The sequence below is a fragment of the Canis aureus genome, chromosome 2, assembly GCF_053574225.1.
Source record: "Canis aureus isolate CA01 chromosome 2, VMU_Caureus_v.1.0, whole genome shotgun sequence".
NCBI classification, from domain to species: Eukaryota; Metazoa; Chordata; class Mammalia; order Carnivora; family Canidae; genus Canis; species Canis aureus.
The window spans coordinates 32,048,910-32,073,476 of record NC_135612.1 but is presented as its reverse complement, the minus strand read 5'-3'; the positions used below and the strand labels follow the sequence as shown (position 1 = coordinate 32,073,476).

Here is a 24,567-nt window from a genome sequence, read left to right as displayed (position 1 = left end):
GCTCCTCGCGGGGTCCTCCCCTTTGGAGGCCTTTCGTTTCTTTATTTCTTCCCCCACCCCGTCTTCCTACCTTGATAGAAGCGCGAACTCTTCTCACTGTAGCATTCCAGCTGTTCTCTCTTTTTTTTTTTTTTTTTTTTTTATTTTTTTTTTCTGTTCTCTCTTTAAGTCTCAGGCCAAATTCATAGATTTTTAGGATAATTTTAAGGTTATCTAGGTAATTTGGTGGGGACAGGTTATTTGGGGACACTACTCTTCTGCCATCTTGCCCCTCCTCCAAGGTGCGTATTTTTCATAATTTTTCTACAAAAATACAACGAAGTACATAAATTGGATAAAGCAAGAAGTACTGATTTTACCATTTTTCAATGATGTGAGTAATTGCATGAAAATTTCTAAACATCAACTGCAATATTTCAGATAAGACAACCAATAAATAAGACAGAACATGCAAATACATATTATAATCAAATGCAAACAAGACAGACAAAAGAAATTAAGATGAGCATGGATTATAGAATATATTTTACAATTGTATCAATGGTGGTGATATTGATAATCATGAATTATACATTCCATCTCCTCCCTTTAATACTCTTGCCACCTAAATATCTTTAAAAGAAGAAAAGGAGAGAGAGAAAGAAATGAATCACACAGTGATCACCAAGTTTGTCCTGCTAGGCCTTTCTGATGATCCTGACCTTCAGATTGTGATTTTCCTCTTCTTATTCGTCACATACTTACTAAGTGTCACTGGAAACCTAACTATCATCACCCTAACCTTGGTGGACTCTCATCTACAGACGCCAATGTATTTCTTCCTCTGAAACTTCTCTTTCTTAGAAATCTTATTTACAACTGTATGTATTCCTAGATTTCTGGGGGCAATTATCACCAGGGATAAGACTATTTCCTATAACGACTCTGCAGTCCAGCTGTTTTTCTTTATTTTAATGGGGGTGATGGAATTTTACATTCTCACTGCCATGTCTTATGACGGCTATGTTGCCATCTGCAAGCCCCTTCATTACACCACCATCATGATCAGGAAGGTCTGAACTCTACTTGTGCTCTGTGCATGGCTCGGTGGGTTCTTGACCATTTTCCCACCCCTTATGCTTCTACTCCAGCTGAATTACTGTGCTTCCAATGTCATTGACCACTTTGCATGTGACTATTTTCCCCTTTTACAACTGTCTTGTTCAGATACGTGGCTCCTAGAGGTAATTGGTTTCTACTTTGATTTAGTTGCCTTGCTATTCACTTTGGCCTTGGTGATTTTATCTTATCTGTATATAATCAGAACTATTTTGAGAATCCCATCTGCCAGTCAGAGAAAAAAGGCTTTCTCCACATGTTCTTCTCATATGATTGTCATTTCCATTTCTTATGGGAGCTGTATATTTATGTATGCTAATCCCTCTGCAAAAGAAAGGGCATCATTGACCAAAGGAGTAGCTATTCTCAATACTTCTGTTGCCCCCATGCTGAACCCTTTTATTTACACTCTGAGAAACCAGCAAGTAAAACAAGCTTTCAAAGATATGGTCCATAAAGTAGTATTTTCTTCAAGTAAATGAAACATTTCTTCTGGCAAAAAAAAAAAAAAGACACTCTAAAGAGTAACTAGGTAAAATCTTGACATTCCTAAATATCTAAGTTGGTATGCTTCTTCTTCTAGTCTCTTATATGCCACTTTGTAATTATTTAATAGGTGCCCACCCATTTTTTCTACTTCCATACCCGTGTTTCTCCAATACATGTTTATTGACATATTGTAAAGTATGGAAAGCTTTATTTCTCCTACAAAGTTTTATGGAAATGAAATGTATTTCTATAAGGCATACTGTATAGCACAATGTAAAAAATAGTGTTAATTTTGTTAATAAACGTCTCTAAAGTCCCTTATAGTTTCAAAATTCATGTGTGATTCTTGTGAATTTTCCAGATGTTTTTGGTGATCTCTTAACATTTAAAAAATCTATACTCCCTATACTATTGTATATTAAATTCAGTCCTTAGAAATCCTAAGTCATTGTGAATTACACTTTAAGTACAGAGCATAATATATTTTGCGAAATTTAGTGCATATTACGAGGTAAATATCGATCATGATATTGAGTACTATTTATAGAATTTCTATTTCTCTCTCATTTTTGAAAAAATATTGATATCTGTTAAAGATTTGAAGCAAATGCAATAAAACTAAAACACCTGTCACTTTTCTAATTTTTGAGCCCCTGTATGACAGTTATTTTGAGTAATTTGTCAGATGTATCTATATTTCTCTAGAGTCTGCTAATGAAGATTTTGTTTCTTTGGACCATTTTCCTCTGCTTCTTGACACTCCTTGTATCTTTATGTTGATATGTATGCATTTGAAAAAACAACCTTGTCTCACAGTCTTGTAAAACTGGATTTGTGCAGAGGAAGACCATCACCTCTGAGTCCGGCTTCAGTCCACAAAATTCTGGGGACCTCTTGAACCTTTTGCAAGAATATATCTTCTCAGACTTCCATGTGAATATTCTCAATGACAAGATTTTGCCTTCTTTTGGTTTCTCTGATGGAGTTTGTAATCTCTTGCTTGTTCTTTGTCTGTGTTAACTCATGTCCTTGAAGTAACAGCTCACCATCCAGATTTTTTTTCTCATCAGCCCACAGTCACCTAGAGTTTGTCAGTTGCCCTAAGTGAACAAACAAATGTGTTTCTCTTCTGCAATGCTCTTTCTTACTCTATGTAGATATGACTTTGTGAACTGTACTATTTTGCTTCTCTTTAAAGCATTTCTTTTCACATTTCCTTCAAACCTGGGATACTGACAACACATATACTTAATTTCTGTTTTGTCTAAAGAATTCTTTACTTCTTCTGGTTTTTTTTTTTTTTTTGGATTTTCAACCCTCTGTTTATCTTTCCCTTCTGTTTTTGCATTCTGTCTACTTTCTTCACTAGAGCCCTTATCATATTAATCATAATTGTTTCAAATGTCCAGTCTCATCATTTTCACACCTCTGCCATGTCTGGTTCTCTGCCTCTTCAAAAAGAGTGTTTTTTTCCCTTTTTTATGCCCATACAGTTTTCTTGACACCCACATGTGATGCTCTGGTAAAAAGAACCACAGCAAGTATGCCTTTGGAAATGTGGTAGTCAGGCATGGGGGGAGGTGAAGCATTCTCTAGTCCTAAGGTCAGCGCTCAGTTTCTTAGTGAGCTTGGGCCTCTGGGAGGTGAACTTCATTAATTGTTTCTCAGTTTTTTCTCCCCACTTAAGCAGAACAGGAAGGTTAGTGTGAGCTGGAGTCAGGTATTTTCCTTCTCCCACATGGAAGGCTAGAAGATTCTGGAGTTGGGTATTTCCTTGTCCAAGGTCAGCTCAGCTCTGATAGTGTCCCAACAGGTTAGGCTCTGGTCATCTAGGTTCCTGTGAGGGCTGGATCTCTTAAGAATACAGCATTCTCATGTATTTCAAAATGGTCCCTTTTTCTCTCCCCTGACAGAAACATGAGGTGATTTTTCTCTGACACTCCACCTCTGAATCCCGTTGAGCTCTTAGAAGCAAATATCATGATGTGGACTCCCTGAGTTTCCCCACTTAGCCTCACAAACCATACATTTTACTTCAGGTTTTCTTCCTCTGGCACCAGACCCTAGGGCATTTTCTACTTATGAGCCTCTGCTCTCTTAAACCTTCACTTTTTGTACTTAGTTGTCTGATTTTCAATCATGAGGGCAGTGATTTTTCTGCTCAAAGGATCCAAAAAGGGGGATCCCTGGGTGGCGCAGCAGTTTAGCACCTGCCTTTGGCCCAGGGCGCAATCCTGGAGACCCGGGATCGAATCCCACATCGGGCTCCCGGTGCATGGAGCCTGCTTCTCCCTCTGCCTGTGTCTCTGCCTCTCTCTCTCACTGTGTGCCTATCATTAATAAGTAAAATAAAATTTTAAAAAAATTAAAAAAAAAGGATCCAAAAAGAGTTGATTTTCAGGCTGTTTATCTTTTTTTTTTATTTTTTATTTTTTTTTTTATTGGTAGACCCAAGTGGTGACTTGTGACTTCTTACATGCAGAGCTGGAAACCAAAGGTGTCACACGTCTCATAACACATTATTTTTCTGTTTTACCTCACATTTCTTTTTTTTCCTTTTTTTATAAATTATTTTTTATTGGTGTTCAATTTGCCAACATATAGAATAACACCCAGTGCTCATCCCATCAAGTGCCCCCCTCAGAGCCCATCACATTTCTATATGTCCTTTGCATGGGTATTCATCTGTCTCAAGAAACTCCTTCTTATGGAGACAGAGGGCTTCACTATTATGTTTTCTTTAATTATTTTTTAAAAATGGCAAATTCACTGATAATACTTATTAGAAAAGAAGAAAGGCCTTTAACAATTTTCCAATCTTGCAACCTGACTAAATAGCAACATTTGAATTTGAACCTATCTGTTTTGGATCTAAGACTGTATTTTAAAAAATTCCTTATGATATACTACATCCCACTGATATTCTTATATATTATAGGTACTTACATATTAAACTAAAAATATCTTTTAAGCCCCAAAGTAACAAAATTTCGTATACTTGAAACTTTAATAGAAATTAAAGATACCTGTTAAAATAGCTCTTTTCATAGATACACTGACTATACTGATTAGCTGTGATATGAACAATTAGATCAATATCAAACAATTTTATTAAATACTATGGTTGAATCAGAATAACTTAGAATATTTAACAAGCAAAGAGTCACTATTTTTGGACAACTTTTGATGAACATGTGATCCAAGAGAAAAATTAGAAAATGTTGAATGTAAACTTTTGTATAAATTCATATCCAAAAAATGGCTAAAGAATAATGAGATCAGTAGTATATATGACTTGATATAATTGTGTAATATTCCTCATTAGAAAATGGCTTGGTGTAGTAAAAAAAGTTCTGAGCTGAGAGTCAGGTATTTTATTTATATCTTTCAGAACATTGCCTGCTCTTTTTAAAAAAAGATTTCATTTATTTATTTAAAGAGAAAGAGAGGGATCCCTGGGTAGCGCAGCGGTTTGGCGCCTGCCTTTGGCCCAGGGCGCGATCCTGGAGACCCGGGATCGAATCCCACATCGGGCTCCCGGTGCATGGAGCCTGCTTCTCCCTCTGCCTATGTCTCTGCCTCTCTCTCTCTCTGATGACTATCATAAAAGAAAAAAAAATAAAGAGAAAGAGAGAGTGACAGAGAGACAGAGAGAGCATGAGTAGGGCGGGCAACAGAGGAAGAGGCTTAAGAATCCCAAGCAGAATCCACGCTGAGCACAGAGGCTGAGGCAGGCTTCCATCCCAGGACCATGAGATCATGACCTGAGCCAAAATTAAGAGTTGGACACTAATTGACTGAGCTGCCCAGGCACCCCAGGACTTTGCCAATTATTATGTGACATTTTTCATGTCCTTTTCTCTCCTTGGCTTGCCCTTGAGTTTTGTTACTTGCATGACAGTGGGAATCATATCTATCTTTTTCCATTTTATCCTCAGTGCTTTGTATACTATTTAAAGATAGTAGGTCCTTGAAAGATATTTGTTGAAGGAAAAAATAGTGATTGAGTCAACAGACTTCTTTTCTTGTCATTTCTTAAATGAGATAGAAAGAAATTGGATTTGTAAAATCTTGCCAAGTTCCTAGATATACTTCCATTAATTATGAGGTTAAACCCAGCACATCTTTTAAATGGAAAGGGACCTTCTGATTAGTAGATGATTTTCAAGAATTAGCACCATTACCATTATGGGAGAATGACTTCAAGTGATTCTTGGAAAAGATTGAAAAGTTCAATAAGTATCTAATCTGTATTTTTTTGGTGACTTGCAATGGGAAATCCATGAGCACTGAACTCTATCTCATTCTTTTTAATATTCTGTATTCGGTGTTTTTGAATTATTTATTTGACAATTAATGGTTTATAAAATCATTTTTATGGAAACATTTTAGTATATGATAAAATTGAAATGTTTTCATATAAGATTAAGTTGTTCCAGTATTTTACTCAGCAAGACAAGAAATGGGGCATCTATTTTTCAGAGAAATCTTGATTTAGGATAGTCAGGAGACCTCTCCCAAAGGCTTTGCACATTTAGTTATTTTTTCATTTAGACAGTCTGCAAAATATTCCATGTGCTTCTGGTTTATTTTTTATGCCCTTTCTATTTCTTTGGGTGATATCCCAAAAGTTTCCTGTTCCAATATTGATGCAAATTCATATAGTCCTTATGTACTTTCCTCCAGGCCCTCGTTGGCACGTTTTATTCACTGGAGTATTTGTCGTGAGACATGGGCTTATACGGTAGATAAAACATGTGCCTTATGCAGGGGAAAATTCATAGACTCCTTGTCCAGAAAGGCTTAAAGTAACTCCAGTTCAAACTTCTCTTCACTATCGTTGCTCCCATAGCTACCATGGAAAATGTGTAATAGGATATCAGCTATAGAAATAAAGTAATTCCAAATGTACTGAGAATGATTCTTAGGAATACTGAATCTCTTAACCTAAAACTGAAATAGTTGTCAATGTGCTTTTTGTATCATTTCAACCAGCTGATGCAGTGCATTTGTATGACAGAGGTAAGATTATAAAACCAAAACCAATGAAAAATTTCCTTTTCTTAGCACTGATTCATTAGTTCTTAACTTTTCATTAGCTATTATAGAATAATTTAGGGTTGCTATTTCTTTCCACGTATACCTAGTGTTATGAAGAATGAACATGTTACATTTCCTGTTTTTCATAATAATTTATTCCTTTATTAATTTTCAGAAAATTATTTTCTCTGAGTTTGATCTCCCCCACAGTATATAGGTTTCCTAAGTAGCCCATGCTTCATTTCCTGGCAGAAAATTAGACTTTCAGTTCTACCATTTAGTAGCTATATGATCTTGTTTATGTCATGTAACCTCTCTCATTGCCAGTTTCTTCAAATTAACATAGGGTCATCAAAAAAAGGTAGAGATAAGGGCATGATTTTTGTTATTTTGCAGTGGGGCTATATTCCTCAAATGTGATCATTTATTTTATTTTTGGGAATAATCAAGATAGTAGTTAGTAACTGCTGTCTAAAAATATATGCTATAATATTGTTGTATAGTTTAATTTTACTTATAATTATATTAGCCCTAAATAACTCCATGATATACTATTCTCATCTTAAAATAATAAAAAAAAAACAAATTAAAAGTCAGAGAGATTAAGAAACTTGTATAGGGACGCCTGAATGGCTCAGTGGTTGAGCATCGATCGAGTCCCACATCAACGTCCCTGCAGGGAGCCTGTTTCTCCCTCCCTGTGTCTCTGTCTCTCTGTGTATCTCTCATGAATAAATGGATAAAATCTTTTAAAAAACCCAAAATTTGTATAAAGTCATAATACTATAATGTGGCTAAGTTATATTTTTTAAAAAGATTTTTTTTTTTATTTTAGAGAGAGAGGAAGAGAACAATGGGGAGGGGCAGAGGGAGAGGGAGAGACAATTTCAGACAGACTCTGTACTGAGTGCAGTGTCTAAGGCAGGGCTTGATCTCACAAGCCTGAGATCACAACCTGAACGGAAACCAAGAGCTCACATGCACTGTGCCACACAGGCACCCCTACGTTGCATTTTTAATCCATTTCTCTTTGAATTCAAAGCCCACAAGTTGCCCCAATAATACCACACATTATAAAATAAGTTCTGATGCCATGCATTTTATAAAAATTCCTTTCCTTTGTTTTAAGTTGAAAGTTACCTGCAAATATAGATATATAGTTAACAAACTGAGATAATCAGAATATAAGGAGAACATCTTTATGAAAACCTACAGATTATGATGTGATTTAAGTGATTACTGTTTTTCCTTCATTATTCCTATTCATACCAGTTGGTGCTCTGATCTGACTTGGAATTCAAATTCATTTTCTTTTTTTTTTTTTTAATTAATTTTTAAAATTTATTTATGATAGTTACAGAGAGAGAGAGGCAGAGACACAGGCAGAGGGAGAAGCAGGCTCCATGCACCGGGAGCCCGATGTGGGATTCGATCCCGGGTCTCCAGGATCGCGCCCTGGGCCAAAGGCAGGCGCCAAACCGCTGCGCCACCCAGGGATCCCTCAAATTCATTTTCTAATAGGAAAAAAAGCAAAGGTCATTTATTTTTTTTCAGAGGCCTCAGGTAAACTGCATTCTGAACTAATTTTAAGAATACTCTAAGGCATTGCTAAGGTAATAATCTGAAAAAATCTACATTGGTTCTTAGGAGATTTTTTTATATTCAATCACTATGAAGTTCTTACATGAGATTAAATGTCACCAAACATTTTTTCATCATAAACAGAATGCGTCATTCCAGGGGGAAAAATAGTACTTGGTACAAACCAAATAATTAATGAAGATATCAAATTAAATCAGAATTTTGCTCTCTTTTCTGACAAATTAGCCTAACATATAGACCTAACCTCAAGAAAAAGATTATCAAGTGAGAGAGAAAGATAGAGAATTGGAAAACTGTGTGTTAATGTTGTGGGTGCAAATTATCTTGAGGACATATGTGTTCACAACTATTTTTAGGACTTTTAACTTGAGATCTCAGCACACATAGCAAATGCAGAATGATAAAGTTAGTTTCCAATTATATTGCAGAATTTAGGGAGATTCTTAACATTACTCCAATTATATTTTAAAAAATAAGGAAAAGCAATTTTCTTAATCCTTAATAGATCTTCTTAAACTGTTGCACTTTAAATTGGATGATTCAGAGAATGAAATTGTTCTTTTCTCTACAAGGCCATCCACTCTTAAAATTTATATGAAATGGCAGAAGTGTCCTAAAAGGCATTTATTTAAATAAGTAATAACTAGTTGGTGCTTATTATTTCATTCACATATCAGCTATTTCATTTAACACAATAGCAAGTATTCATTCATGAAATAGATAAATTCACTTTCACTTAACCACACAGGTAATTCAACAATAAGATATCCAGGATGGGTTAGCCTTCACTGAAACAAAAAGGGGTAGGGGCCACATTAAACTTGCAACCATAGCTTACATGTTACTGAAAAAAAAGAAATGTGGGTGAGTAGTTAGGAGGGAAAGCCTAAAATTATATTTTAAAGTCTCAGATATATATTTCATTTTTCTACTGAAAACATCACAGAAATTGTTGAGAGATCAGAGCCTACACACAGCTGTTAATTATAGAGGGTTATTTATTGAGAACAATGACTCTTATGATCGAAATATCCATCATACACTTGAATTGCCATAAGTTTCTTTACAAAATATGTCATTGTAATGTCTGATTTCTCTTGTAAGAGCTCTTCAGCCTGTTTCCTCCAGTCCCTTAGAAATAGCAAGAGAAATGTTTGTTTCTTGTGAATCTCACATGCTTCCCCAGTAGTGTTAGAACTATCCATCTTAGCTGGAATTTGCCTAAACTTAATCGACAACAATATTTTTTGCTAAACAGTAAAGTGAGTGAAAAGAAGGCTCAGGCATGTAAGAGAAAAAAAACTTAAATTTCACAGTGTTATAATGCATTATGTGCTACAAATCAGCAATTCTACATCTTAAAACTAAATATTCTATTGCAAAACTTCTCTCATGACTCTGAATTCAAAAATTTACTATTTAATGAGAATGCACAGAATAAAGGATCAGATAACAGACTGGTTTAATTTGTTGAAGGAACTTTTAGCTTCACTTTAAAATATATTGTTGTTATTATTATTATTATTCATGAAGAGAAAATAAATGGATTTCATGTGCTGTTTCATTGATTTCTCCAGGGTGTTGACAAAATAGAGCTTCTATAAGTGAATGCTGATATAAATAAAAGGAAAAATATAAAAATGTAATATAGGATAGAAAATAGAATACAAACAATATTTAGATGCAAAAAAACTTTGAAGGAAAAAACGTTCTGTAAAAAACAATGTTTATTTTAGATATTCATACAATTTTACTTCCTTAGCCCATGAAATATACAGATCCATTGTATTAAATCTCTGCTCTGGCTTTTCATATTCTGTACTCCCTAGTACCTGACGACATTATGTCAATGAATTCATTGTCTGTGGCTTGGGACGAGGAGTAGGTGGTTGAAAGGAGAATATGAGGCAGAGTGAAAACAGAAATCTGTCACATTGTTAAAGATTTAACTTCAATGACTTTCAAAATTTGGAGACCTCACCATTTGAGTGATCTTTTTCCTGACAGATCTGTCTTTTTTATATTACACTAGTGTAGTAAATGATAACACAAGAAATTAGGCAACAGAAATAAGGAAATAGGACACTTTTATTGTCGTTGGAAAAAGGACAAGTAGTTTCCCATTAAGAAGTGAACTCCTAGAAGAAGTGAATTTAGGGTTCGTGATTTGGATAAAGTTTTTAAAAAAACTTTTTAGATTCAATTTCCATTCTGTGAAATAAGGATTTTATGGAGAAACATTCTCTGTAAAACAGTACTACATATGGTAAGAACTTACTTTAAAACATTTTACCTGCTTTTATTGAGTTGTCTTAAAGACATCCTAAATTAAATCAGTAGGGCATAATATGTTTATTTCTAGAGACAAATTCCAGAACAATCCATGGATTATCCTCTTTTCTACAATCTACTTGTTTTTTCCCCCCTCTAGATTACAAAAGAAAAGGAAAAAAATGAGAAACCACACAGAAATAACAGATTTTATTCTCCTGGGATTGTCAGATGACCCACAGCTTCAGGAGGTGATCTTTGTCTTTCTGCTTATCACCTACATGCTCAGCATCACTGGGAACCTGACCATTATCACCCTCACCCTGCTGGATTCCCACCTCCAGACCCCCATGTATTTCTTCCTCAGAAACTTCTCCTTACTCGAGATTTCATTCACAACTGTGAGCATACCCAAGTTCCTGAGCACCCTGATTACAGGAGATAAAAACATTTCCTTTAATGATTGCATGGCTCAGTTCTTTTTTCTCATCTTATTGGGAGTCACTGAATTTTGCCTTCTGGCTGCCATGTCCTATGACCGATACATTGCCATCTGCAAACCTCTGCATTACATGACCATCATGAATCCCAGAGTCTGCATACTCCTTGTCTTTGCTTCTTGGTCGGCTTCATTCTTAATCATATTCCCATTACTCATGCTGTTCATACAGCTTGATTATTGTAAGTCCAATGTTATAGACCATTTTACCTGTGACTATTTCCCCTTACTACATCTTTCTTGTTCAGACACTAGATTCTTAGAGATAGTGGGTTTTTCCTGTGCTGTTTTTACATTAATGTTCACATTGGCATTAATAATTCTGTCCTACATATATATCCTCAGAACAATTTTGAGGATTCCTTCTACTAGTCAGAGGACAAAGGCCTTTTCCACCTGTTCTTCCCACATGATTGTCATCTCTATCTCCTATGGCAGCTGCATTTTCATGTATATTAACCCAGCAGCAAAAGACAGAGTGTCTCTGAGCAAGGGAGTTGCTGTGCTAAACACCTCGGTAGCCCCCATGCTGAACCCCTTTATTTACAGCCTAAGGAACCAGCAAGTCAAGCGAGCCTTCCTGGACAGGGCAAAGAAGATTGTATTTTTCTCAAGCAAATGAAAAAATAAAAGCGCTGTCATAAATTAGAGGCATAATGAAGAGCAAGTAAATAAAAACCATAGTTCTCAAAAGTCTAATACCCACATAGCCTCACTAGAGTTCTATTTCATTGCTTATATTTCTATTGCCAGCAGTTTGTTGAGGATATTTGAATATATATATATATATATATATATATATATATATATATATATTTTCCATTTAAATTCCACTCCCTTTTCATTGCATTTCCCTTCCTTTAAACTAGTCTTTCCACTCTATAACTATGAGACTGGCCTCATTTCCTTCTTTTAACTATTTTTAAATTTCAATTTTTCCACAATAATCTTAGAAAACAGAAATCTTAGAAATCTTAGGAAAAGAACAAGAATACAAGAGAAAATGTTTTATGATTTAATCAGGAAAACACTTTCTAGAAATTCAGAAAATATTGTCATGTTTAATATTATTTTTAATTTACTCTACAAGGACCATAAATATGCTTGACAGTCTTATTGGGAGATTACAGGCACTATCTTCTCCATATTGTAGCACACTTAGTAACTATATAAAAACAGTACAACTGAAGGAATGATGTAATTATACATATTTTTTGAGAGATCAAGAAGCATCTCTCATTAACCAGTTTAAAATTTTCTGTGCCATATAATTTCTCAACTTAAAACACAAGTATGAAGACACAGTTACTTAGGGAAAGCTTGAAGTAGTCCTTATTTCTTCAACTCCATAATTACCACATATACCATACCAGTTCTTTAAAAAAGCCTGAAGAGGGATCCCTGGGTGGCGCAGCGGTTTAGCGCCTGCCTTTGGCCTAGGGCGCGATCCTGGAGACCCGGGATCGAATCCCACGTCGGGCTCCCGGTGCATGGAGCCTGCTTCTTCCTCTGCCTGTGCTCTGCCTGTCTCTCTCACTGTGTGCCTATCATAAATAAATAAAAAAATTAAAAAAAAAAAAGCCTGAAGAAATAAAACACATACAATAATGTACATAACACTGAGCTAGCTTTTAAAAGTGTTCAAATAAAATGTGCATTTTATCACAACTAGACATTGTGTATGACAAAGAAATAATTGAACGTTTTCTAAAGCATTTGGCATTCATTTTCTTTTATTTTACATTAGGCCTTTTGACAACTATGTAAGAATCAATTTATTTGATGTGTACTGACTTTTCATGAAGTTAATGATAACACTTTTTGTTAAGGTTTACATGTTGAGCTTTCTTTTTTTAAAGATTTTTAATTTATTTATTCATTCATAAGACAGAGAGAGAGAGAGAGAGAGAGGCAGAGACACAGGCAGAGGGAGAAGCAGGCTCCACACAGGGAGCCCAACGTGGGACTCTATCCTGGGTCTCCAGGATCAGGCCCTGGGCTGCAGGCAGCGCTAAACCGCTGAGCCACCTGGGCTGCCCCATGTTGATCTTTCTAATGATAGGAATTCCTATGATGCAAAACCTTTTTTTTTCCACCCAAAAAGATTCCTATAATTATTTGGGTTACACCTAGTAATATATGAGGTGCCAACATCATCTGTCAACTGATACACTTCTGATATTATAAATTCAAATAGAATAATAGCTCAGTTTGATGATGGTAATCAGTAAATGGGAGGTCAGCCAGACATTTTGTGGGAGGCTTACCTAGAGAGGATAATATACCACTGAAAATAACTAGCAATACACACTGGAATTATTCAAAAATATGATGTGAGTTCAGGATTTAGAGAAAATCTTTATTTTATTTTATTTTATTTTATTTTATTTTATTTTATTTATTTTTGCAAATTTTTTATTGGAGTCTTATTTGCCAACATGTAGTATAACACAAAAGTTCCTGTCAAGTTCCCCCTCAGCGCCCGTCACCCTGTCATCCCATCCCCCCACCCACCTCACCTTCTACTACCCCTTGTTCTTTTCCCAGAGTTAGGAGTCGATTTAGAGAAAATCTTAATATATTTGGATCCCCTAACAATTTGATTTAATAAACTTTTAAAATTATGAACATGTTACAGCAAAACTTTATTTGTAACTGAAACCTGTCCTCCACTGTCTGAGGAGAGTGAAACCTGGTAGCCTGAACAATAGTTCATTGACCTAAAACATAGGCACTCATCAACCTCAGAATACATGGAGGTAATTGGCACATTATTAAAAAATCAGATGTCCTACTAGCTTGTGGATAAGAGGCTAACAGTTGTAATTAGTCTTCATCAAAAGTAAATTATTAGGAGGCCTAGAGAAAAGCTAGAGAGCTATTAGGAACTAGGAATAAAACAGTAAAGGTAGAAAGAAAGTGAGAGAGTGATCAAGGAGGAAAGAGACAATTCAGCATCTAGAAGTTTGAGGAAAGATATGGAGAAGAAACATGTCTAATAAGATATTTCAAATGAAGTGCAGTGCTTTGTGAGATAGAACCTCATTTCTTTTCCTGTAAGTAAATCAATAAAGATTTTGTCGCTCACAAATACACAAGTGATAGACACCAGACAGACACTTAACTAACTTCTTTCTGTCCCAGACTCTTTCTTTACCTGAATAGCACTGACCTTAGAGGGTTTTGTATTGTCGGCTTGCTTGAAAAAAAATGAGGTAATATGTATATGGTTAGTGCCTGGTAATCAAGAAAAGCTCAGAATAAAATATGAAAAGATTCACTATTTGGATACAAAAATAAAGGCAAAGGAATAGAATTTTCCTAAGTAGAAAATTAGTTTTACTATCTCTACTGAAATAGTGAATAAATATTTTCAATGCTTATTTTAATGTGTATCAGTTATACATTCAACATAGTGTCTATGTATTGTCCCATGTGTGAGCTAGTGGTTTGTTCATCCTTTCCCACTTCTTTCTTTTGTCCCATTATCTAATATTCTCATTTTTCACTACTGCAAATAATCTGCATTTCTGGCATTAAATGCACACATGTTTTATGTCCACATTTATAACTGTGAGGAAAATAAAGATAATTTATTAAATGTAACATTATATTACATATTTATGTACGTATAGATTCATATATACCTCTATACTATATTATTCTTCTAGTAATAAAAGTGACACCTCTCATTGACGGAACTGTGGAAATAAACTAGTTAAAAATATCCAATGCCAGACTTCCAGATATTTATTTTATTGATTCACAAAAATTCTCAATATGAGAAAATGTCATATGCACAAATATAAATACAGGTATAAACCTTCTCATCAGTCTTTAATAGGTTGTCCATTTCAGAAGACAATCAAGTCATACTAGAAATCCACAGTAGTGTTTTCCACCATTTCATTCTGGTAAAGAATTCTTCCTAGATTGCCAACATTCAAAGGATATAAGTATGCTAATTCTACTGAGACAAGTCCAGTTTCCGGGAGAAAAATGGATTCCTTGTATAATCACAGAAGACTGAAATTCTAAATCAAACTTTCATACACTCAATATCACATTGTTTGTATATTTGCCTATTTACCTCAATATTTTTGCTTATACTTTTTAATCAATATTTGTAAAAATGATTCACCTTTATCTTTAATTATTCCTCTTCTTGGTACTCTATTTACTTAATGAATTCCCCTGGGCCAACAACAACAAAAAAGACACAGATAAAGTAAGTCCAGTTCCATTTGTGTAGCATACATAGAAAAGAACATTCCTTATCTTCTATTTTTCAAAGCAGCATTTGCAGGGAAATATAACAGCCCCTGAACCTAAGGAAAATACTACTCATATTTTGTAGATATATACTCATAGAATCACAGAATATTGATTTTAAATGTTTGCATGAATAGAAAGAAAAATGATTTAATATAGAAATATTTTGTATTATATGAAAAGAGGCAATGGAAAAATACTAGTCAATCCAGATATAACTGAATTTATACATGGAGTTTGAATAAGAGATGAAAAGCAAGAATGAGTTGTATTATAAAAAAAGTCAGAATTTCACAGTATCAGGAATGAAGGATATTGTGAGTCAAAGAGAAGTATAATCCCAAAGAACCAAGAAAAAGTTAAGTCAACACACTTGTTCTGAGAGCAAAATAAAAATCAAATATTTTGCTAACTTGATTTACCAGTTCTGAAATTATGTAAATTTAGGCAAATCAGATGATAAAATTTGAGACTAAATCATCAAGAAGAATCGGGAAGTAAGTAAATTTTTTATTCTTCAATATAATATATATATTCAGTTTATTCAAATATTTTTAAAAACCATGTTTATACATGTTTATGGACTTACAACCCCTTCAGTATTGAAAATTAAATAATTGTTTACTACCAAGAGACTATTAATGAAATCCTAAAGCAGGAACACAGAAATAAATCTTGGATTGTTCATTTTTTCTTTTTTTTCTTTTTTTTAAATTTTATTATTTATTCATGATAGTCACACAGAGAGAGAGAGAGAGAGAGAGGCAGAGACATAGGCAGAGGGAGAAGCAGGCTCCATGCAGGAAGCCTGACGTGGGATTCGATCCCGGGTCTCCAGGATTGCGCCCTGGGCCAAAGGCAGGTGCTAAACCGCTGTGCCACCCAGGGATCCCTGTTCATTTTTCTAATTTGAAATTATATTCTATTATAGATAGGATTATTTTTTAAATTCCCTATTGGAAGGATATCTGCTTTCCAGTAAATGTTATTTTGGCCATCTACTTATTGATTTTCCATAGCAATATTGTAAAGAAAGAGAGAAAGAAAGAAAGGTATGCATTGTATGAATTAAAGTATTTTTAGGCAATTATTTAATTTAGTAATAGAAGATTACCTTCTTGTTCTTCTGCCTTTTTATCAGAAAAAGGAAAAAATTATGAGAGTGATAGCATCGATCAAATCTTTTAGAAAGTGATTCATGAGAGAATGCCAGTAAAACATTGCCATAAACATGCATGTTCCACAGTGAGATGATTACTGTGGTGTCTAATTGTTTAACCTTGTGAAAGTTGCCTAAAATATGTGGGCCTCAAAATACAGAATGTGTAGATGGGCCTAAACAACCCCTGTAAGATTTCAAATGCTTTATTTAGATTATTCATAATCCAGACTAGTTTTTATAACTGGGGGAAATAAAAAATCAATTAAAATATTTTCATTTTTTTATAAAAGGAGCTAAATATTGTAAAGAATAATTAGAGGCTTGATTTTAAAGAAACACTAGAAGAAATAGCTTCCACTTAAATGTCAGCACAAGATATATTTTTATCCATGGCCCATGATAGTGTATTTTCAGCAAAAAGAGATCAATATTTAACTTCAGATAATACTAAATGTGAGATCCAGTAGAAATTGGACAGTTGCTGAAGGAAAACATTTGTTTTTGGATTTCATAGATTACTCATCACTGTGGATATTTTTAAGATTCTATACTCTAACCTCAATACTGTTTTAACTTTTTATGTCCTATAGGGCACATACATTTTCCATTCTAAAGGGGGGGAAGAAAGGATCCGCAATGAAAAACCACACAGTACCCACAGAGTTCATTCTTCTAGGGCTATCAGATGACCAGAGTTTCAGATTGTGATTTTTCTCTTTTTAATTCTCACATACATATTCAGTGTCACTGGAAATTTGACCATCATCACTCTCACCTTGGTGGACTCCCATCTACAGACCCCTATGTATTTTTTCCTCAGGAACTTCTCTGTATTAGAAATATCCTTTACAACCGTCTGTATTCCTAGATTTCTGGGCACAATTATCACCAGAGACTAAACTATTTCATACAATAATTGTACAGCTCAGTTGTTTTTCTTCATCTTCATGGGCATAACTGAGTTTTATCTTCTAACTGCTATGTCCTATGATCGCTATGTAGCCATCTGTAAACCCTTGCATTACACGACTATCATGAACAAAAGAGTCTGCATTTTACTTGTCTTTTGTGCATGGCTGGCAGGATTCCTAAATATCTTCCCGACAATTATTCTTTTCCTCCAGTTAGATTACTTTGGCTCCAATGTCATTGATCACTTTGCTTGTGACTATTTTCCCCTCTTGCAATTATCTTGCTCAGACACATGGCTCCTAGAAGTGATTGGTTTTTACTCTGCAATAGTGATTCTGCTTTTCACTCTGGCACAAATAATTCTATCCTACATGTTCATCATTAGAACAATTCTGAAACTGCCATCTGCCAGTCAGAGAAAAAAAGCATTTTCTACATGCTCCTCGCACATGATTGTCATTTCCATCTCTTATGGAAGCTGCATATTCATGTATGCCAACCCCTCTGCAAAAGAAAAGGCATCCTTGACCAAAGGAGTAGCTATTCTTAATACTTCTGTTGCTCCTATGATGAATCCATTTATATATACCCTGAGGAATCAGCAAGTAAAGCAAGCCTTTAAGGATACTATCCAAAAGGTTCTGTTTTTCTCCAGTAAATGAAAGTATTGCCATTAAAAGAATGAAGTTCTTGTAGATGCTACTATTCACACTTTCTCAAAACCCCATTTCCTTTACCAGAGTTATCTATTTTACTCTTTTTTCTTCATTCCCATATTAAAATTTCCCAATCATTGAACTCAATAAATTTGATAAACTGAATATCATTTCAGAACTTTCTGTACATTCATGTGTTTTATTCAAAAGTATTTAGATGAAGGAATACATTTGGATTTGTGGTTATGGTTTTGAATGGAAGTGGTTTGCCTTTGAAGAGACACTGAGCATTTAGTTTGATAGAAAGATTGTCAGGATAGATGCAGATTTCTGAACTTTTCATTCTTATCCAGTAATAGGCATGAATGTTGGTAGAAAAATTTAATTCTATTTGTCATATCCATGAAATCAAATAAACACAATCACCAGGAGATTGAGAATAAAATATAAATATCTACTCAAATATTTTAAAAGATTAGAAATTCATACATAATACAAATATTTATACTGTTTATAATAATGATGATACTAATGAGAAGAGAAGGAAAGTAGAAGGGATAGAAGGTAACATAACACTTTTCAGCAATTCCTATATTCTATGTCTATTGTTTGTATTGACTCACTTAATCCTACCATCAACATCAATGAGATGTTTTTAATCACCATTCTCTTTTAGTCAGAGGTATTTTTCTTTAGGTAGATCAAATACCTCCAAAAATTAAAAAATAGGTAGACATCAGACAACGTAAAATATATCAAATGTATAAAATGCACAAAACTATGATAAACCAGTGAAAGTTCATCTTTCTGGACAATTGAGCTTTATTTGTGGCATCTAGAACTGACTTTAGAGTTTGGGAAGTATGGAAGAGAACTAACATCTATTGATAATATTCTACACATTCTATTTTATATTAAGCAAACCACAAATTTATTTTATTTATTTTACAAAACAAATTAGAAAGTGAGCCTTATTATCTCTAATTTATAGGTGAATGAACACAGTGAAATCAACATTGAGAGTTTTTTCTTTTTTAAATCTTATTTATTTATTCATGAAGGACACAGAGACACAGAGAGAGGCAGAGACACAGGCAGTGGGAGAAGCAGGCTCCATGCAGGGAGCCCAACGTGGGACTCGACCCCAGGATCGAGGTCCCCAGGATCACACCCTAGGCCGAAGGTGGCACCAAATGGCTGAGGCACCAGGGCCGCCCAGCGTTGAGAGTTTAACATATAGTGATGGCAGCTTTCAGAACTAGGATTCAGTACATTCATCATATACTCAGTTCGTTAACCTCAAAATCCAGACTTGTTCGGTTACTTTCATTTTCACATTGAGTTCCATTTGTAATAATTTATGAATAGAAGCTCATGTTCAATATTAGAATTGTTACATTAAAGGTCTTTTTAATGTGTGATGGACTCATTCAGATTTTTCTTACTTATGGAAGGCATTGGGGGTAGTGATGAAAAGGGAGGATTATTGCTCTAAAGTATCTCAAATTCTAGTGGGGAGAAAAAAACAACATGTAATTAAAATTTAGTTTGATAAATGCAGCAACTTAGGTGTGAGTAGCCTATAGGCCAGAGGATGTTATCATTGTCAAAGAAAATGTCAGTTTCCTGTCTTTCCTCTTAGCACAATTATGGTCAGTTTCACAATAATCACTAAATGTTGGCTCTTTTAACCCTAAAGCCACATGCATTGTCTGCTTTGGCTTTCACTCTTATTTCATTTCTTGGTCATTCTCATATATGTTATACCAGAAAAAAGTAACATTATTTCCGCAGTGAAAAGGGTTTTTGGGAATAGGATTATTATACTCTCAAGACTCTCCAAAATGGCTCCCTCTACCCTCAAACTGTATTGTGAATCATACATTCATCATATACTCAGTTTAACCTGCTAACACTCCATATCTATTACACTCTCAGATCTATTTTAAAGAATTTATTTATTTTTAAAAGATTTTATTTATTTACTCATGAGAGACACACACAGAGAGAGGCAGACACACAGGCAGAGGGAGAAGCAGGCTCCATGCAGGGAGCCCCATGTGGGACTCAATCCTAGGACTCCAGGGTCACGCCCTGGACTGAAGGCAGCACTAAACCACTGAGCCACCTGGGCTGCCCTATTTGAAAGAATTTATATAGACCACAGTCTAGATTTCCAAGACTTTTTCAGGCATTTATCACCTTACATCTAGGAAACACTGAAGTATGTTTGTCAAATTAAATCCATGCACAAACATGACAAACTAAGAGAAAAACCAATAACAATACTCAATACCTGTATGTGGCTACTAACAGCTTGCTATGAGGAGAATAAGAATCTCAAAAATATAATTTCTTCCTAATTCTTATGGGGAATGTTCATTCAGATGTTATTTTTTTTTTAATTTTTTTTTATTGGAGTTCAATTTGCCAACATATAGCATAACACCTAGTGCTCATCCCACCAAGTGCCCCCTTCAGTGCCCACCACCCAGTTACCCGAACCCCCCGCCCACCTCCCCTTGCACTACCCCTTGTTCATTTTCCAGAGTTAGGTGTCTCTCATGACAGATGTTATTTCTAAAAAGTCTTTCAAAACAACTACATTGCAGGCATGTGCTAGACATTTGGATCAATAGAGTGTACCATATCCACCTTATAAGATTTCAAGCAACACATAAATAAGTAGACATTTAGATATAGAACTGATCTTATATAAAAACATATACCCAGGGCCATATAAATATAAAACATGGGGTTGCTCACATCATTTGTAGTAATGCAGTAAGAATTCCAAAAGAAAATAAGAAATATAATTAAATGGGTATTCTGGGCAGAGAATAATGATTGCAAATGACAGTCGTGAAAGCAAGAGACGTGAGTAGTGAATCATGTGGAAAGAAACAAAGCAACAAGTAGCCATTGCTTCTCTTGTATGCTTTCCATGAAAAGCTAATTTTATTGACTCAATTTATCATGCACAGAAAAAAATTATGCTATGAAATAGATACTCACTTTCCTCATGTGAATACTACATATATTTATTTTCTTTGTTTAAATGGTAACAATATGGCTTACTAGGGCGTGCTGGCGCTGGGGCTTGCCCAGGTGCTTTTAAGGTGGAAAGCCCAGGTGTTTTTCCAATTCTCGAGCAAGGACACCAGGCAGTTGACGGTTACGTGGATGTTGTAACAAGTTCCTCACCTGGCCATGGCCACCGCCAGACACAGCACCTTCTCCATCTGGACTCTGACGGTGAGCCTCACTTCATCCCCTTTGGCCACCGTTGCTCTCACTGCGGGTCAGCCTGGAAGGGTCCTTGCCAGCTCGTTCAGGCCGGGACTGGAGACCTGTGGGGATGTGCTTGGCACAGATTCTGAAGCCAAAAAGGTGGCCTGCTTGCCTGCTTGCCAAAAAGGTGGCCAATAGTCTTGGCCTGCTTCCTGACTAATTTTTTATTCTTGTTGAGTTTGTTCAGCGTCTCAGGGTCCATGTGGAGAACACACACAATATTGGCCTCATCACTGCCAGTCCCCCAAAAGACTTAAGGAGAACTTGGGGCGCACAGTGGAATTAAGCCTGATGGTGCCTGAGAAGTGTTTGTCCTTCTGAGCATCAGAGTTCTTCAAGCTGCCCTGCTGCTCCACCGTCTCTGATAATTTCAGGCGCTGGCGCTGGTACCGGGCTGGACTTCCCACACCACCGGTACAGGGTGTCGCTGGAGACTTCGCTGCTTGTCAAACTCCATGCTGCGGTAACCAGAAAAGAGAGCAAATTTATGTGTTTTAAACTATGTTGAACATTTTACTGGCCCGTCTAGGATTTTACCTATTCCTTTAAATGGGTATGTTTTTCTCCTTTTAAAGAATGAGACAAATTTATAGGAAACAATGTATATATGGCCAATATACATTAGAACAGTGATTCAGATCAAAACTATGTCCCCCCACCAAAGAACCCATTGTACCAATTACTGGGGGAGAGGAGAAATCTTGCTCTATAAACATACACAAGGAAATCTTAGAATTTCACAATACGATACTATTTCTTTCATAATTCTTTCACAAAAGTACTAAATAAGCCCATCTAAAATGTCACTTGACGGGATGAGCACTGGGTGTTATTCTATATGTTGGCAAATTGAACACCAATAAAAAATAAATTTATAAAAAATTTAAAGTATAAGTGGAACTAGATGAAAATGCATGAAGCACAAAATAAATTATTTACTAGCAATTAAAAAAAAATGTTAGGCCTGGCTTAAGGAGCTTTCTCTCCAAAATAGCAAATCTCAGAAAATTCAAAATGGAAAAGACAACTACTCCTTTGGAATTAACATAAATCCCTAACCTCAATGCAGAAAGTTACTTTCACTAAAGAAACTCAGAATCCCAAGCTCTTGGATTGGTACTGTCAGATATCACATATACCTGTGTAATAATACCATCTCTCATTGGCAAGACTCTGTCATTTTTGGATTTAGCACTAAGTTATTTAAAGAATCATAGAATATGGGATTGACAATTGATTCTCTCGCTTATAGATATTACTTAATCATTCTCCATTAGATTGATTTGAATCATAGTAAACCCTTGTATTCTTAAATAATCAGAGCTCTTTGGTGTTCATCATGCCTTACATCTCGCTATGATATATATCTCCAATTCTAAAAGTCCTCAAGCTCACATTGCTCTTTTTGCTCCATCTATAAAATTGGATGTATATTACTATAATTTACAGCCAAATAGTATCACATGAGCTTCATGGTACAGTATGGTTATCAATATGACTAGAAATTTTCACAATATACTAGAATTTCATCTTTCTTGATTATGTTAACAGACTATGAGCATTTTTCTTGTGAAGAGAATATTTAGTTCATTATTGACTACCAAAGGGCTTCTTATTATAGTGCAGTAATTTACTAAATTATGTGTTAATGACAAAGGAATGGAGGTCTCAAAATGCCTATTTTTATCTAAACTATTAATATCTCCTGCCTTGAAATTATCATTGCTCTGCTCTGATATCTAGTTTGAATACATTGCTATGCCTGGGCTTTCTAGAACTCCTTGTTTTTCATAACCATAGACAGAAATTGCTACAATCCTCAACAATAGCAGCACCTCTTAAACTCCTTACTTCATAGACAGAAACTCTTTTCTTTCTGGTTCTACTCTCAGGATCTCCACTGTGGACATATATAGGACAAAATCCTATCTTTTAATCATTAAGGTACCAGATTGAACCCTATGATTAGACTCTCATAGGTATTAAACTTTATTTTTAGTGGAGTTCAATTTGCCAACATATAGCATAACACCCAGTGCTCATCATACCAAGTATCCCCCTCAGTGCCTGTCACCCAGTCACCCCTACACCCCACTCACCTCCCTTTCCACTACCCTTTGTTTGTTTCCCAGAGTTAGGAGGCTCTAATGTTCTGTCACCCTCACTGATATTTTCAATCATTTCCTCTCCTTTCCCCTTTATTCCCTTTCACTATTTTTTATATTCCCCAAATGAATGAGACCATATAATGTTTGTTCTTCTCCGATTGACTTATTTCACTCAGCATAGTACCCTCCAGTTACATTCACGTCGAACAAATGGTGGGTAATTGTCGTTTCCAATGGCTGAGTAATATTCCATTGTATACATAAACCACATCTTCTTTATCCATTCGTCTTTCCATGGACACCAAGGCTCCTCACACATTTAGGCTATTGTGGACATTGCTGCTATAAACATTGTGTGCAGGTGTCCCGGCGTTTCATTGCATATGTATCTTTGGGGTAAATCCCCAGCAGTGCAATGGCTGGATCGTAGAGCAGATCTATTTCTAACTCTTTGAGGAACCTCCACACAGTTTTCCAGAGTGGCTGCACCAGTTCCCATTCCCACCAACAGTGCAAGAGGGTTCCTCTTTCTCCACATCCTCTCCAACATTTGTGGTTTCCTGCCTTGTTAATTTTCCCCATTCTCACTGGTGTGAGGTGGTATCTCATTGTGGTTTTGATTTGCATTTCCCTGATGGCCAGTGATGCAGAATATTTTCTCATGTGCTTATTGGCCATGTCTATGTCTTCCTCTGTGAAATTTCTGTTCATGTCTTTTGCCCATTTCATGATTGGATTGTTTGTTTCTTTGGTGTTGAGTTTAATAAGTTCTTTATAGATCTTGGAAACTAGCCCTTTATCTGATATGTCATTTGCAAATATCTTCTCCCATTCTGTAGGTTGTCTTTTAGTTTTGTTGACTGTATCCTTTGCTGTGCAAAAGCTTCTTATCTTGATGAAGTCCCAATAGTTCATTTTTGCTTTTGTTTCTTTTGCCTTCGTGGATGTATCTTGCAAGAAGTTACTGTGGCTGAGTTCAAAAAGGGTATTGCCTGTGTTCTCGTCTAGGATTTTGATAGAATTGTGTATCACATTTAGATTTTTCATCCATTTTGAGTTTATTTTTGTGTATGGTGAAAGAGAGTAGTCTAGTTTCATTCTTCTGCATGTGGATGTCCAATTTTCCCAGCACCATTTATTGAAGAGACTGTCTTTTTTCCAGTGGAC

At 35.4% G+C, this 24,567-nt stretch overlaps 1 protein-coding gene and 2 pseudogenes across 1 annotated transcript; all 3 read left to right on the top strand.

The window, feature by feature from the left end:
• The first annotated feature begins 644 nt into the window (after positions 1-644).
• LOC144290395 (olfactory receptor 6C3-like) lies at positions 645-1,580 on the top strand (annotated as a pseudogene).
• Positions 1,581-10,682: 9,102 nt separating this feature from the next.
• LOC144290391 (olfactory receptor 6C1-like) lies at positions 10,683-11,621 on the top strand. The gene has a single exon (XM_077859586.1). The coding sequence runs from the start codon at positions 10,683-10,685 to the stop codon at positions 11,619-11,621; it is 939 nt and encodes a 312-aa protein (XP_077715712.1).
• Positions 11,622-17,069: 5,448 nt separating this feature from the next.
• Positions 17,070-18,007, top strand: LOC144290388 (olfactory receptor 6C3-like; annotated as a pseudogene).
• Positions 18,008-24,567: the final 6,560 nt, after the last annotated feature.

What these genes read in the sequence shown, in the direction of transcription:
- LOC144290391 (XM_077859586.1), top strand. Translation starts at nt 10,683, where the DNA reads ATGAGAAACCACACAGAAATAACAGATTTTATTCTCCTGGGATTGTCA.